Source organism: Eschrichtius robustus, chromosome 1 (assembly GCF_028021215.1).
Source record: "Eschrichtius robustus isolate mEscRob2 chromosome 1, mEscRob2.pri, whole genome shotgun sequence".
Classification (NCBI taxonomy): Eukaryota; Metazoa; Chordata; class Mammalia; order Artiodactyla; family Eschrichtiidae; genus Eschrichtius; species Eschrichtius robustus.
In genome coordinates this window covers 167,116,725-167,132,785 of record NC_090824.1, presented here as the reverse complement: position 1 = coordinate 167,132,785, position 16,061 = coordinate 167,116,725, and the positions used below count along the sequence as shown (strand labels likewise).

General features: G+C 50.9%; 1 protein-coding gene across 2 annotated transcripts in view; it reads left to right on the top strand.

Moving 5' to 3' along the window:
- The window catches only part of ARNT2 (aryl hydrocarbon receptor nuclear translocator 2), a 193,072-nt gene that overhangs the window by 64,645 nt on the left and 112,366 nt on the right, over positions 1-16,061 (top strand). For both annotated transcript variants that reach the window (XM_068559007.1, XM_068559000.1), the window contains exons 4-5: positions 3,158-3,371; positions 7,030-7,243. In XM_068559007.1, the coding sequence (XP_068415108.1) occupies positions 3,158-3,371; positions 7,030-7,243 (428 nt within the window). The remainder of the gene's footprint in view (positions 1-3,157; positions 3,372-7,029; positions 7,244-16,061) is intronic.

The following is a 16,061-nucleotide window of genomic DNA, read 5'->3' as shown; positions in this document are numbered from 1 at the left end:
AAAGGGTGTTTTTCCTTTTTCTTGCCTCCGTGATCTTTCAAAATGGAACTATATATACATACATGTATATGAATAGACATATACATATTTTAATAGATTCAGTAGCTACACTCATTTATCTTGTTGCTAGATAACTGGCAGCTCTTCGTCATTTTGACCTTCTGTTGGTAATCCAGTCTTATTTCGTGAAATGATCGGAGCATTTTCTGCACTGGTCAGTCAATACAGTCGGTTTTAAACAGTTGCCCTCGTGTCTCCGTCAAGCACCTGATCTCATGAGTTGGGTTTATCCAGTGCTGTGATGAAATTGCTTTAGATCCACGTTTAAGAACTTCACAAAGACCCTTCCCCCCAGACGTTTACAAAGCGAGATGGTCTGTGGCTCTTTTGGAAATAGGATCAGAAGCAGGGTGCCCTGGTCCAGTCTTGGCGCGGTTGCTGTGGTAACTAGCCAGGGGCTTGGACTTGGCCTTGTGGGTTTGGGGCATCACTGAAGGGATGGAAAGGGCAGGGCTGGGTTTGCGTCTTTAGAAATACCTGCCCAGTCACAGCACGCAGACTGAACTGAGGGCGAGGAGATGAGAGAGGTGACCAGACTGCGGAGGCTGGTGGCACCGAGGTGAGGGGGTGAAGAGTGGTGCCAGCCGGTGGGCGTGGGCCGGGAGAAGGTAGAAGAGAACCGGGAGGTATTTAGAAAAGATCCGACGCAGACTGAGTGTGAGGGGAAGAAGCACTTCACCGTGGGCTGCCCTGAAGATGAGGAAGAGGGGACAGCGCGTTCCTGTGCTGTGAGGGGAGTGGAGGAGCTGAATGCCCGCTGGAACAGAGGGTGGAAAAGTGGGTGGGCCCTGACTTGGGGTGCAGGGGGGTCCTAAAAATCAAGCTGAGATGGAACTTAGACTGCAAGCCGTAGGAGCAAGGTAGGGTTCGGGAGTGTCTCTGAGCAGGAGATACGGGGAAGCATGTCCAGGGCCCCCCAGCAGGGATATGCATCCCGCATCATAATATACTGTTCCTGCATGGCCATAGTTCCTGTCCGACACACCCTTCAGCAGTCCCAGGCAGCGTTCTCTGCACACCATCTCCGCCCCTGTCTGCCTCGATGAGGTGCGGGCTGGCAGGGTGGAGAGCACGCCCTTGAGCAAGTTCACCCAGGCCCTCCCGATGCACAGTGCACAGTGGGCCAGCGCCTCCAGGCCGCCTGTGACAGGTGTGTGCGGAGGGCACAAGTGGGTGATGGTGGTGAAGACTGGGGCACACAGGAGTCCCCTGACCAAATGCCCCCTTCTCCCCACTCCCCCCGTCTCTGTGATGGACCCCCTCTGCTTGGTTGTCTTTTCTCTCTCCACAGTATACAAGCCCCTGCCCAGTAACCTGAGAGCCGAGAGCCGTTTCTCCTGAACAGCGGGCATCCTCCCTTGCCCCGTGGTGCAGGAGCACCTGGGCTGCCGCTGGCTGTTTCCTGTGCTCCCAAGGGTCCTCACTATGGGCGGGAGGGGAGACCTTGCCCCAGCAATCCCCTTGCTGGCCTCAGCCGCCCTCTCCTCCTGCCTCCCTGCAGGACTCACCCACCTCCGAACCTCTCCCCAGAAGCCAGCTGAGGGGCATGGGAGACCCAGGCCCTGTTACCAGCCCAACGTCTCACGCTCCTGGTTCCTCGGCCCTCTCCTCCAAGCCCCAGGGCTGCCCCTGCACCCGGGCCTGTCTGCTCCTGCCCACAAAGGCTTCATCCCAATTCCAGCCCTTTCTTTGATCCTGCTGACCCTCCTCCCAGAATACGCCCCCTTTACCTGCTGCCAGATCAGGGCCAGCTCCCTCCCAGCTCCTCCCCCACCCCTTCCAGTCCCTGTCGCCCCCCAGGAGCACCTCCCCCTCTCCTCTCTCATTCTCTCCTGGGGTCTTTACTTTCCATGTGCCTCTGGGAGCATTTAATCACATTCTGCCTTCATTTCTACTATGCAAGGTGATGTTTTACCATCCTAACTGGTGCTTAGCTGCTTTAGGACAGGAGCGGGACATTCCCTGGTTCCTTCGTCCCCTCCCCTTTGTGCGCCTGGCTCAGTGCTTTTTGTATAGAAGGTGCTCACCAGGCCGCCCAGCTTAGCTCGTCCCCCTTGGTTGGTTTGCGTGTTCACGTGACACCGGCCTGTAATCAGGCCTGCCTGGCGTCTGCCCCCAGCCTGGGAGGGTGGGGTGCGAAGCCCCGTGGATACATGCGGTGTGTGAGGCAGCCTCGCCTGGGCTGGTTCCTTTCTTGCTCGTAGTGTCACCCTCATACTTTGAGCACCTGCGAAACCCTAAATCCTACAACGGACGTGTGATGTACTTTTAGACAGTTCTTTTATCCAGAGTGACAGCTTTGTCTCAGTGTCGTTGAACTGGGTTGGCTGTTACTCCCTTTCAAGCCTAGAGGTGATAATCTTGAGACAGAAACAGTCTATCATCCTTTTTGCTAGTTTTGCATCTTAACACGTCAGCGAAGGTTGCTTTCAGAATTCCTGGCAGCGCTGGGTTTTTTAATTGGCTCTCTGTTGTTTAGTGAGCGGGGTGCACCTGTTCTGTTACTAAGCTGCAGAAAATGTGCTGCGCATAGTGCGAAGGCTCGTTCACAGCTTGATGTGACGTAGGCCTGTGGCGTGGCTGTCTGTTCAGTGACACCAAGAATGGCAAGGCTAGACGTGTTTCTCACTGGGGGTCAGAGTAAACCACGTATTTGAGCAGATGGTAACTACATTCGGTGTGTGTGCATGTGTGTGTGTGTGTGTGTGCACACCTAGCATGAACAGATCCGTGGGTGCACATGGAAAGCATGTTGAGTTCACTTTGGATGCCTGAAGGATAATGTCTTCATTCTTTATACTTATTAAAAAGTACTTAGGCACAGGGGAGCAGTGGGAAGCTTTGAGTACATATTTAGAGGTGAGTCTGTGGCATCTGTAGAAGCCTGTCCCCACCCCACCCCCCGAGAAAGAAACTTGCTAATGTGTCGGGGAGCTGCTCTGCCCAAGATGTGTTCAAAGCCACTGAATTAGCCATTACGAGCTAGTCTTTTGGTTACTCGGCGTTAACGATGTACATGCCGTTTTACGCCGTCAGACAGTAACCCCCAGCCTGATCCTTCTCTTTTCCCCCCTCCTGATCTCGTGCTTTCGGGAAGAGAGAACCACAGTGAGATTGAAAGGAGGCGGCGGAACAAGATGACCCAGTACATCACCGAGCTCTCTGACATGGTCCCCACGTGCAGCGCGCTGGCCAGGAAGCCGGACAAGCTCACCATCCTGCGCATGGCCGTCTCGCACATGAAGTCCATGCGGGGCACCGGGAACAAGTCCACAGACGGCGCCTACAAGCCTTCGTTCCTGACGGAGCAGGTACCCCGTTCGTCCCTCGTCTGCGCGCTTTTCTCCCCGGGTAATGGCATCATTGGAAGGGGAGAGAATGACAGCATCGCCAAGATGAGATAAGCTACGTGGGCAAACAGGGTTAAAGGCTGAGGTAGGGACGAAACCAGGGAATTTTATCTCCATTCTTCACTAGGAAACGCTCTTCCAGGGGGTGTTTGTCTGATTTTGTGTCCTCTGCTTTTTTAATTTCCCATGTACCTTAATAAGGCATCACTCAAAAAAAGACATTGTGCTTAGCATGCTACCACAGGAAAAAGCCAAGCAAAACCACAGTTCTTCTGTGGTAGAATAACGGCGGTGATCATGATGGTGATCAAAGTTTTGGTAGCCGTCACAACAATCACAGCGGCAAGGATCCTAACAGCCAGCACTTAGGCCTCTGCCCTGAACCGGGTCAAAGTCATATCTTTCTGGGCAATCCTTATTCTAGGCCGAGGAGGAAGCTGCTGTAATTCATCCCTGCTTTAGAGATGAGCAAGTGCAGGCTTAGAAAGCGTCAGTCCCCTGCTCAGTGGCGGGGCCAGGAGCTGACACAGGTTGGTCAGACCCCAAAGCCATATATTTAACAGCTGTACTAGTAGCTGCACAGTTGGGAAGAGCAAACCCAGGAAATGGTTACTGGGAAGTATTTTGTAACTTGACCGTTCCCTGCGCTGGAAGACCTGTGTTCTGGGTCCTGGTTCTTCTCCATGCTGGTCAGTAGTAGCGCAAATCATCAGATGCTCTCAGCTTCTGTTTGCTCATCTGTGGATGAACATGAGCTTTCTGCTTTCCTGACTCTGAGGGGTACTGCAGGATAAAGGAGTTGATGGACTTGAAAGCACTTTTGTGTATGGTGCAGGCAGGGGAAAGGAAAGTGATGTGCTGTCGTGGAGGCGGGTAGGAAGTGTTAGGTCTCGTCGGGGGCTTCTCGGGAGACAGCTGGCCCTGGCAGGCTGTGAAGGAGCCCCAGCAGATGCACAGAAACAGGGGAGAGGAAGGGATTCGACAGGAGCAGACCAGTGAGCACAGAGCCTTGGAGGAACAGGTGAGGAAGGCGTGTCCAGAGACAGAATCGTTTATTCTGCCAACACGAGAAATCTGTTCACGTCACAGGACTTAGGTTTAGAAAAAGAGCAAGGGGAGAGGAGCTAACATGTATTCCTGTGTGGCAGGCATTTTAGCAAGGGCTTGGGTCGTCCCAGGGCCCACGTGTTCCTCACCTCGAGGTGTGAGGAGGTGTGGCAGCGGAGTGACCCTCGCTGGGAGGCCACGGGGCCCAGTGGTGCAGGGCACAGTGCCCAGCCTCTTTCCACCGCTGTAAAAGGACCACAGTGATGGCTCCCACCTGGCAGGGTTGTGGAGACGGGTCAGGGGGCAGCAGAGGAGAAGGTTTAACACGGGGCTGCAGTGGAATGAAGGATGGAGAGCTGGCAGGTGAGCAGACAGAAATGCATTAGGTACCTCCTGACCACTAGGGTCGTGAAAAGCTTTTTCTCTGCATTTCTTTAATCCTTAAATGGACCTGCCAGGGTCCATATTTGACATTAATCTCTTTACCTGTAAGTGACTGAGGATTAAGAAAGTGAAGAGAAGAGAGACGGCAGTTATGCAAGTTACGTGAGTCCTCCCCATCTTTCTCTCTCGGTTCCCAGGTAGGTTGTTGATGACAACAACAGCTACATGTGTTAAGCGCCTACTGTGTGCCAGGCCCTTACTAAGTCCTTCACGTGTAGGATCTCACTGAACCTCACAAAATCTCACTGAAAAAAAAAAACGTGTGAAAAAACGGAAGCCGAAGATGTTCAGTAGGGAGCCCAGACTTGCACAGTGAAGTGGAAGGGCCATAGTTGATGGTCTCCTTTTATGCCACAATCCGTGCCTTTAGACCTAACCGTTGGTTTAACTGGAGAATAAAGGCAAGGCTCATTCTGGATTCAGGGCACAGGACCTTGGTAATGAGTGATGTGCTCCCAGAAGACAAAAACCGGGGAGGAGGGTGTAGAAAGAGGGGCCCGTGATGAGGATGAGGCTCTGTTCCATAAGCCCTTCCCACAGTCCTTGCAAAAGGGCTGAAACTGTGAAAACCTACGTGGACTCATCAGCGTCCACTTCCTCTCCTCCAGAGACCGAGAATTCTCTACTTTCCCGGACAACCTGTTTCATTTTTTACAGTCCTTCCTGTTGGGAAGATCTTCTCCATACTGAAAGTAAAACCGCTGACCCAATCTTCTGAACTGAGTAAGCATCCAAGAGACATGGAACAGCAGAAGTGCCAAGCAAGAGAAATGGACAAAATCAACTTTTCCTTAAAAAAATGCTTGTACAGCCTGCTTCCGCCCTAGATTCCCAGACAGAGGATGTTACAGTTCTGACTCAGCCAAGGGCTCAGAGACGCTGGCAAATCTCCCCAGTTTCTGCTCCCCAGCAGATCCACATTTTCTAATTTTCGGGCTTTTGGAGCCCCCTCGGGACGGGCACTGAGGGTGGGACCAGATGCTCTAGACTCCACGTCTTTTGCGTCCATGCAGATGGCCCTTACTCTGTGTTACAGCGGGGCTTCCGCCTAAGATTACGCGTGAACAATGGATTCCCAGCAAAAAGTGTTTGCCAACCGCTGACTGGAAGGATCGCTTTGTTCTTTGGGCCCTGAGCAGTGTGTGAGGTTGTTAGAGAGGTGGCTGTGGACTCCAGCACACGGGGAAGAGATAGCCCCCCAACTCCTGCAGGAATGGAGCCCCTTTCATTCAGCAGGAAAGGGCTCCTGAGCTTGATGTGAGAATGACAGGGTAGGTAGCCACACCTGAGCTGCCTGCAGGCCCTGCAAAGAGAAGACGTTTTAATAGAGTTGACTTTGCCCTCTCTGTGTCCCTCTCGGGATGATGGCCAGGCTTCCTGCCGCCCATTTATTGATCCCAAGCAGCTTCCTTCCTGCCTCCACTGACAGTCATGAGCTGTGTGAGTGTGACTCCAGGGCTGGTGCAGTCAACCTCTCTTCTCACCGTAAAGTGACATGGACAATGCTAGGTGCCCTGCCACCTTCTGGGATTACTCTGAGAGTCTGTTGAGATGCTGGCTGTCAAGGAGTCCTGGAAGTTTGACAGACATGCAGATGTAAGGTGATACTCTTAAATCCGCCGCCAGCATTCAGCTCAGAAAGGAAGGAAGAGAAGAAGAATGAGTGCACTCTGAGTGTGGCAGGTGGTGGCTGGGGAGACACCTGGTGCCTTTCCTTCTCTCCTCCCAGTTTCCCATGGTCCCTCCTTCCCTTCCATGAGCCCCTTCTGCTCCAATGACATGACTGCAGTTTGAATATGTAGGTGAGGCCATTCACATCTCTGGCAACCCAACACCTCCTGGTGATCATTTCTTGCTCTCTCATTCCCCTGGGCTGGACATTTCCTCTCTCCCTAAGAGAGGGCTGGTTAAGACAGGGTTAACAGTGTTTGGAGTAGCTGTGTCTTAGGGCTAGTATAAGCTTCGTGCATTTTTACAGCTTATTTTCCAAAAACAAACGAAAAAAAGCCCCAAAACTCTTTGTGTATCACAATGAATTTCTGAATAAAAGTTGAAGGTTGCTAATAAGACTATTTAATTGGCCTGGGTTTGTCTGTGCTTGGTCCTAATCATGATTTTTTCTTCCCAGGAACTGAAGCATCTCATCCTTGAAGCGGCTGATGGATTTCTGTTTGTAGTGGCGGCTGAGACGGGGAGAGTGATTTATGTGTCTGACTCCGTTACCCCTGTGCTGAACCAGCCCCAGTCAGAGTGGTTTGGGAGCACCCTCTATGAACAGGTGCATCCTGACGATGTGGAGAAGCTGAGAGAGCAGCTATGCACCTCAGAAAACTCAATGACAGGTCAGTGTAGCTCTCTCTCTCTCTCTCTCAAGACTTTCCCCTGGAGAAAAATTTCTTTCATTAAACATATCAGGAAGCTGGAGGTCAGAAAAAATTGCCTACAGGTGAGGGATATATTTGACTCAGCTTGTGTAATAGCTTCATTCATCCTGTAATGTTTTAAAACTTCATTTTTAATACATCATTTTTTTCCTATATTTTTACCTGCAATTAAGGCATGTCGCCACTAGGAAGCACGGTTGACACAGTCACAACCACATGCTCTGAAATGAGGGTTATGCCTCAAGTGCATGATTATTTGTCAACCTGATTATAGGCACTGATTTCCCAGACCTTACTTACCAGAAATGAAATTTCTCGTTGAGACGTTTAAATACAGTCAGCTCTGCTCTGACACAAAATACATGTCATAAAAATCACTGCAATAAACAGAATCATGAAACAAAACCCACAGGGCTTAGCGGGAGAAAGTGGGCTAGGAACACAACACTCAAAAATTTGTCAGTGACAGGTAAGAACAAAACTAGGAACCTGATAAAAATGGGAGCACAACTTGACACATTCAATGGTTAAGAAATTTATAAATATTACCATAAATATGGCACTTGACCTTGAAACTGACTTGAAGTTTACTTGTGGAAGTGAGCCTTAGAGGGGCTGCCACTTCGGTGTTCCTGTGAAATGGTGCAAGGACAGTCATGTGAAATCAGGCAGAAATCAAAAACTGTAACACCAGATGTTGGACAGGTATGGCTCATAACACACACGGTAAATTGAGGCGGCTGCTGTGTGCCTGAGTGTGTGCATTTTGTGAATTCCTTTGTGACTCAGTTCAGCTGGGTGCAGTTTTCTGTGTTCATCTAGTATTTCTTGCAGATGAAATCATGCATAAGCAAACACAAAATTCACATTCTGCTCAAATTGTCCCCCAGTGTATCAATGGCGTTGGAACAGATTTGCATTTTCAAAACAAGTGTTATAGTAGAGCTGACTTATACCATAATACTTGCATTCCACTTTATGATAGATCTGTTTGTGCAGTGGTGTTCTTCCTGCCACACTGAGAGCTGCTGGATTCTCATTCACTTCTGTGTCTGCCTGCAGAGCCTTACTCAGTGCTTGGCATGCAGTAGGCATTCAGCAGAAGCCTGGTGAGCAAATGAGGCAGTGCTTTGCTCATTGTAGTAGTCTGCTAGGGCTGCCATAACAAAATACCACAGACTGAGTGGCATAAACAGCTGACATTTATTTTCTCACAGTTTTGGAGGCTGAAAGTCCAAGATCAAGGTGTTGACAGGTTTGCTTTCTGGTGAGACCTCTCTCCCAGGCCTGTAGACGGCCGCCTTCTCACTCTGTGCTCACATGGACTTTCCTCTGTGTCCACACATCCCTGGTGTCTCTCCCTCTTTATTTATTTATTTTTGGCTGCGTTGGGTCTTCGTTGCTGCGTGCAGGCTTTCTCTAGTTGTGGCAGGCAGGGGCAGCTGTTCGTTGTGGTGCGCAGGCTTCTCATTGCGGTGGCTTCTCTTGTTGCGGAGCACGGGGTCTAGGCGCGTGGGCTCAGTAGTTGTGGCTTGCAGGCTGTAGAGCGCAGTCTCAGTAGTTGTGGCGCACAGGCTTAGTTGCTCCGTGACATGTGGGATCTTCCTGGACCAGGGCTCGAACCTGTGTCCCCTGCGTTGGCAGGTGGGTTCTTAACCACTGCGCCACCAGGGAAGTCTCACTCCCTCTTTCTTATAGGGACACCAGACCTATTGGATTAGGACCGTACTCTTTTGACTTTATATGACTTGATTCACCTCCTTAAAGGCCCCGTGTCCAAATACAGTCACATTCTGAGGTTCTGGGGGGGCTAAGATTTCAAGATATCAATTTGAGGGGGACACAGTCCAGTCCATAACACCTATGATAAGACTGAATCAGATGTTGTCAAAAGTGACAGCAGTACCACTGTTTCTGAACGATAATAGTCATTTTCTCAGTGTTGGTTATCAACAATACATGAAAAGGAGGGAGAAGATAAAGGATTAAGGTGTGAGGACAGAGTCTACATTGTGCTTATCTCCGTGTCTCTTGAAATGGTGACACGTGACCGTACTTGTAAAACAACGGTGCTGAAACAGACGCAAAGAAAGATGTGCTCTGCCATCCCCCAGCCTGGGGTGAATTAGAGAATTCCCTGTAGAAATCCTTGGGAACACACCTTGTAAAGTTAAATATCTGGGAGGGATGTGAAAGGGAAATAAAGCAGCCAGGAAGTGTTGGTTTGACAGCTGAAATCACCTTCTGTGGAAAGAGCTGTCTTTTTCCAGACTTCAGTGTTTGAACACAGGATGTGGCTTTTTGAAACCAGTCAGGAGACCCAGCTGGGGCAGTTGGTGGGGGAAGTGATGGTCAAGGGCAGGTCAGGCTCTGGGTCAAGGGTTTAGCTAGCAGGCTCACCAGAGTTGGGTGGACACTTCTGTCTGTGGGAAGTCTTAATGTGTCTGGCAGTGTTTAAAGGGGCAGAGTGAACCACATTTGGACAGAAACGTCCCTGGAGTGGACACTGGATGGTGGCCTTAGCATCCTTCACCTCCAGAAAGTTCCTTGTGCTCTTTCGTGGCTTTTTTTCTTTTTACTTTCCTCTCTTCCTTCCTTTCTTTCTTCCTCCCTTCCTCCCTCCCTCCCTTCCTTCCTTCCTTCCTTCCTTCCTCCCTCCCTCCCTTTCTTCCTTTCTTTTCCTTCCTTCTTTCCTCTTTCCCCCTCTTTCTTTATCCAGTCACTGCTTTTTAAAAAAACATTTATTCATTCATTCAACAAATACCTGTTTTGCATGGCCATAGAAAGGTCATTTGGGATGCAGCCTCTCCTTCCCAATCACCGACAGGAGTTTCCAGCTGTTGTTGAATGAATGGACCCCCATTTCTTAATTGTTCCAAATTATTTGTGATAATTTGGGGAGAGCCCCAGCCAGGCCGGTCCCTGAGGCCTTTGGCCAGAAAGCTCCTGTGCATGATTCACATGTCCCAATCAACTGTGATTAAGCTTGCCTATCTCCCCGAGAGCTTCGCTGAAGTCCAGAGATACTTTCAGCCTTGGATCACAGGATTTGGCCGGGCCGTGGTCCGGGCACAGATAGCAGCTCACCAGGAAGCCGTGCTCAGCCAGCTCTGCCGGCTGACCTGTCATCACGCTGTTTCTGGGAGAGGTTAAAGATGCGGCATCTGCTGTGCAGTCTCCCTGCTCGTCCGCGAGAGGGGACGCCTGTGGGACCCATCGCACGTTTTGCTTTTATTTTCTCACTCAACCCTAACAGTGAACTATTAATAACTATAACAAACTCTCTTACATTCTTATAGCACGTTTTTACCACTTTAGTGGCTATGAACCCGGGCTGCACCTGCATCTCCTAGGAGCATCTTAGGAATCACAGGCCCCCTGGGGCTGCTGGCTCAGGAGCTACATTTTAATGAGATCCCCAAGGGATTTATATGCACATTCTAGATTGAGAAGCCCTGAACTAAAGAATTTAGCAAGTTGTGGTTGGGGTCTTGCAGCTGCTGGGGTCGGGGACATCCTTCGACTGCTGGGACCGGCAGGAAGTGGTGGGATTGGCCCCAGCAACCTCTGCTGCCCTGCTTGGATTTGCCCAGCTCTTGGGCCCGAGGCCAGGCCTTTGGGGAGAGCAGTTGGAGGAGCAGCCCTTGGAGGCTTGACGCCCAGGGCACTCGCTGGCCAGGCAGGGGCATGGGCGCGCACAGAGCAGCCTGCAGCCCTGGGACCTCGCTCTGCAGTCCACACGCGGCAGCCTCTCCACCAGGGTCGGGAGGAGGTTTGCGGGGTCGGCAGTTGGCATCCTCCCCTGCAGAAGAGGAGGAGAGCAAGGAGCTGAGGGTGGGCTCACACCGCGCCCTCGCGGACCCGGTCTGGAGCAGAAGCGAACCAGTTACGCGTGACGCCACAGAGGACAGCAGGCCCGCCTGGGAAAAGAGCAGACGGTAGTCAGCATTCAGCCTCACTCACCCAAGGCAGCTGGGCCTCCTTCGTAGCACTTTGCAACGGAGGGCGAGGACGAAATTGTGTTGGACTCAGCCACGCAGTTGGGTCCTTCCGGGAAGAACGTCAGGCCAATAATTGGTCCCCCAGGGGTCCCATGAAGTCCACCCCTGTGGTATCAGCTCTGGAAAAATATAGTCTGTTTCCAAATGTCAGTCATGAAGGTAACTTCATGAAAACCATACTTGCAAATCTATAGCTTATTTTCTTTGGAATAGCCACACTTAGTCTTAGGACTAATGCCAGACTCTCAACTCCTAAATGCATTCATCAGTCCCTTTCTTGCCATATTAGGTAACGTAGATAAATGTGGCCCACCCCCTAAAAAAAATCCTTATTTTATCTGAGTCAACTGTTAACACTGTTATTGGGTTTCTGCTGTTTGAAATAGAAACAAAGTGTTTTAGTGGCAAGCAAAGCATGTTTATTTGATTCAGGTTCTTAGAAATTGCCCAGTTGTGTAGTAAACACTTAGGCCACCGGAAACAGCGTTTAGAGTTGGGTCGCCAGAGGTGCTTGGTAAATGCACGTGAGAGTGCAGTCGGAGAATCACGGGCTGGTTAGTTTCATGTCTTCCTAGTGACTTTTCCACTAGAAACCGCAACCTACTTAGATCTGTTATCCCAGATGTTTCTCTGGCGCCAGTTCAGTTCTTTCTCATTGTTAAATATTTATACAACTTGCCTTGTTTTGCTTTGCTACATACATAGCATGTTGTTGCTGCTGAACTGTTTGTGTTTTTCTCACATATTTTATGTTGAAAGATATTTCATGAATCTGGACAGATTTCCAGCTTGGGTTGCTGGGTTCATTATCACTCTGGTGTCACCGCGGATAAAGGAGCTGGGCATTGTTTTCACACACATCACAGATTGTGACTGGACAGCCAGCTTCCCTGCCAGCAGGGAGAGCAGAGAGAGCTCACCCCAGCCTGCATGTGTGCTCACCAGGGCGGCTGAGGGGTGAGATGGGGTGGGCACGGGGGCCGAGGGGAGACTGCTGAGGGTCGTGGAAGCATCCCTGCGCTTGGAGTCAAATGGACCTGGTGACAGTTCGGTTCATGGCCCTTTATTTTGGGTGAATGACTTAATCTCCCCGGGCTAAGTTTCCTCACCTGTAGATGCAGACAATAATATGCCCCCTACAGGACTGCGTTGAAGCATGCACGACAGGACATATGGGATAGTACTAATGGTTGTGTTTGAGAATTGTGGAGATTTCATTCACTTTTAAATAACTGAAAATTATATTTAAACACTGATGTGGATCATTGGTTTTCCAAACTATCTGTCTTGCTTGCTTTATTTCTCTTCTTACCCCTATAAAATGTGTCTTAGGATTTTGGCACTGTTGACAAGGGAAGGTGGGTAGACTTTGACCTTTCTGAGTTTTGCCCAGTTATGAAAGGCTGCCCCTCCCACCCTGTGCTTGAGATCATCCATCACACATTCAGGAGGAGGAGAGGGGGATGAAGATGTGCTTACTCTCTTTCTCTCTTTGTTCTGTTGGTTCATTCATTCATTCATTCATTCATCCAGCACATATTTATTGAGTACTAACTCACTTTGTGCTGAGTGTTGGGGATATAGTGATGAACAAAACTGATGCAGTCTGGCTCTCCTGGAGGTTAAAGTTTAGTGGGGAAGAGAGACAGCAAAGAAATAATCACATGTAACACACACAGCACACCGTGACAAGTGTTAAGGAGGAAAAGTCCAGCGGGGGCATGGAGAACAAATAACATAGGACCTGGCTCATCTGGGCAGGTTGGAGTGAGCTCTTGTGAGTGAATGAGGCTTAGTGACATCTGGGAGCTAAATGTTGCCCGAGGAGACGGTGGAGGGTGAGGAGAGTAGATGCTCAGTCCCAGAGCAGTAAGTACCCAGGCCACTGCAGGGTTTCAACCAGAGGAGTCCCGGGATCCATGGTGCTTGTGAGAAGCTCACTCCGGCTACAGAGTGGAGAACATGTTGTGTGGGAGCCAGCCTGGGTGGGGGGAGTCAAGGTAACGAGGGTGTGGGAATTATCTTGGGGCGGTGATGGCAGGCAGGGGTTAAGATGGTGTCTTAGTTTCCTTGAGATGCAGTCACAAATTACCACAAACTGGGCAGCTTAAAACAACAGGAATTTACTCTCTCACAGTTCTGGAGGTCAGAAGTCCAGAATCAAGATGTCAGCAGGGTCGAGTCCTCCTGTAGGCTCTGGGGGAGACTCTCTCAGCTTCTGATGGTGGCCAGCAATCCCTGACGTTCCTTGACTTGTAGACACATCACTCCCATCTCTGCCTTCTCATCGCATGGCGTGTGTGTCTCCGTGTCCAGAGTTCCCTCTTCTTACGAGGATGCCAGATGTACTGAATTAGGAGCCACCCTGATAGAGTGTGACCTCATCTTAACTTGGTTATAGCTACAAAGACCCTATTTCCAAATATTGTCACATTCAGCACTTCTGTGTAGATGTGCATTCTGCAGACCTACTATTCAACCCAGTACAGGAGGTGGAAGGGAGTCGGAGATTCAAGAGATGTCTAGGCAGCAAAACCAACAGGGGGAGATGATCCACTAACCCTAGTTCTATCTCTACCCAAATTATGTTTAAAAAGCTGATGATCTAGGGCCTTTGGTGACCTTCTGTTGCTGCCTGGATTGTCACTGACAAGTTTCTTCCACCAGAAGTGCGTTGGACCGGGGAGAGCTGGAGGTACCCCCTCAGTGGCCCCGACTTGTCATGTTGAATCAAGTCACAAAGCTCATCCTTTCCTGTCATGCATTTGCACCCCAGGGGATCCCTTTGGACCCATGAGCCTGCTTTCATGATCAACTTGGCTACAATGCAGAATGTGCTCAGTGTACAGTGCTGGGAAGCAAGGAGACTCAGTGTTGTTCCTTTTGTATAGCTGTGGGTCACCCTGCAGCGTGAGTCGACAGCGTCACGACCCCAGGACTGGGTCTTGCAGCCCAGTGGGTGGGGTGGATTTTGCTCGCCCCTCCCCCGACTATGCATGGTGCCCCTTCAGATCTGAGCCTCAGCAGAGGTAGGGCTGCGTTCTCCCGGTTCCTCTGCTTCATGCCCCTTCTCCCCTCCTCTTCATTTCCTTCCGGCTGGACCTGCTGATGCTCGCCCCCATCCATCTGAAGGAGGGTGAAGCCTGCCCGAAGGCCGGATACAGAGCAGCCTCTCAGAGCTGGTAGGGCCTGGCATTCAGTCACCCCTCCCGACCGGGATGGGCAGTCTCGTTCCTGCCTCTCACGCTCCCTCCAGCTCCTAGCCTGGGCTTCCCTCTCTCTTTGCCTGCCCTCGTTGCAACCTGATTCACTGCGTGATGTCTGAGTCCCGCCCACCGCCCCCTGTCTTGGGCCAGACCTGCCCCTTTGCACTGTCTTCACGGACAGAGCAGAGCCAGCCACAGTCCAGAGCCGGGGCCAAGGCCGTGTTGTGCTGAGGGCACTGGAAGGTCGCCACGGCTGAGGGCGGGCTCAGACGGGGAGAGAGCAGGGGTCCAGGTCAGCGCCTGAAGCTAGAGAGGGAGCTGGGCGATGCTAGGATGGCCGAGGGCAGGGGACAAGCAGGGCACGTCCGAGACGGGAGGTGGAGTTTGTCCTCCAGCTTGGGATGTATTCTGCCGTGACACGGACCTGGCCTGCTCAGGCCTGTCTCTGCCCGTCTTCAAGGTACAGAATCCGTTTCCAGATGTAGGACTTAGACGGTTGGTGCAGCCACTGCGCCTGCGTTTCCTGAGGCTTCCTTTGGAGTCGGGCCCTGCAGGTAGCTAGGGCAGGGCACCCATCCCCTCACCAGACCCAGACTCTTTTCTCTTCCTGTCCTTGCCTCCCCTTGTCTCAGGACCTGTCCTGCGTTGTCCGGAGTGACAGCTTGTTGGGAAAGGGTCCAAAACTTAAGTGTGCCCAGCTTTACAAGCCTGCAAGAGGCCTGCCCAGGAATGGCACTGAACGATTGGGTTTTCCATTCATCATGGAGCACACCTCTGTAAGAGAAGTTATGGAGAGGCACACAGCCTCCTGCACAGAGGGGCTTCCAGGAAGGCAGGGAGGCATCCAGGGATGCAGGTGAAACAGCCGCCGCTGGGAGTCCAGTGTTCATTGTATTCATGTACAGCCAAGTGGATTCTACCCTTTGGTGTTAGAGAACCAGCCGCTTCCCCTTCAAGGGAGAGCCTCCCTGGGTGAATCGAGGGAGCCCTCGGCCTCTGCCCAGGCTGTGCCATTGCTCAGTCGGGCAGCCAGGTTTGAGAAGAGAGGGGAGCAGGGCTGCCATATCCAGGGAGAGAAGTAGTCTTTTCCCAACTAGCAAGAGCAGTGAGTCTGTCCTGAGAAAGGGAGAGCCTGAGGTTCAAGTTCTTAAATAGGTCAGCATACACATTTTCCATCCCATTGTAGAGGTGTGTGAATTAGACTTGAGAACTCTAAATCTTGCTTCAAATTCACGCCAAGATTTAACCATATCAAAGAACCACTGGTGCGTTTCTCTGAAACGCTGAAATCACCTCCTAAAGATCTGTTCTCTACATGCTCATTTTTGTATCCTGGCTTTTCTTGAACTGAGGAACATCCAAGAGGCGCTTGAAACACAGCTGCTTTGTAAATAAGTTTTTTAAATTCCCAGCCCCTGAAACAGTGGTTCTCAAGCTTGATGCACATCAGAGTTTTATTGGATGTTTTAAAAATTCTAATGTCAGGGCTTCACCACATTTCTCTGATTTTGATTATGTTGCGGTCAAGCCCAGGCATCTGTATTTGTAAGAGCAGCCCTGGTGATTCCA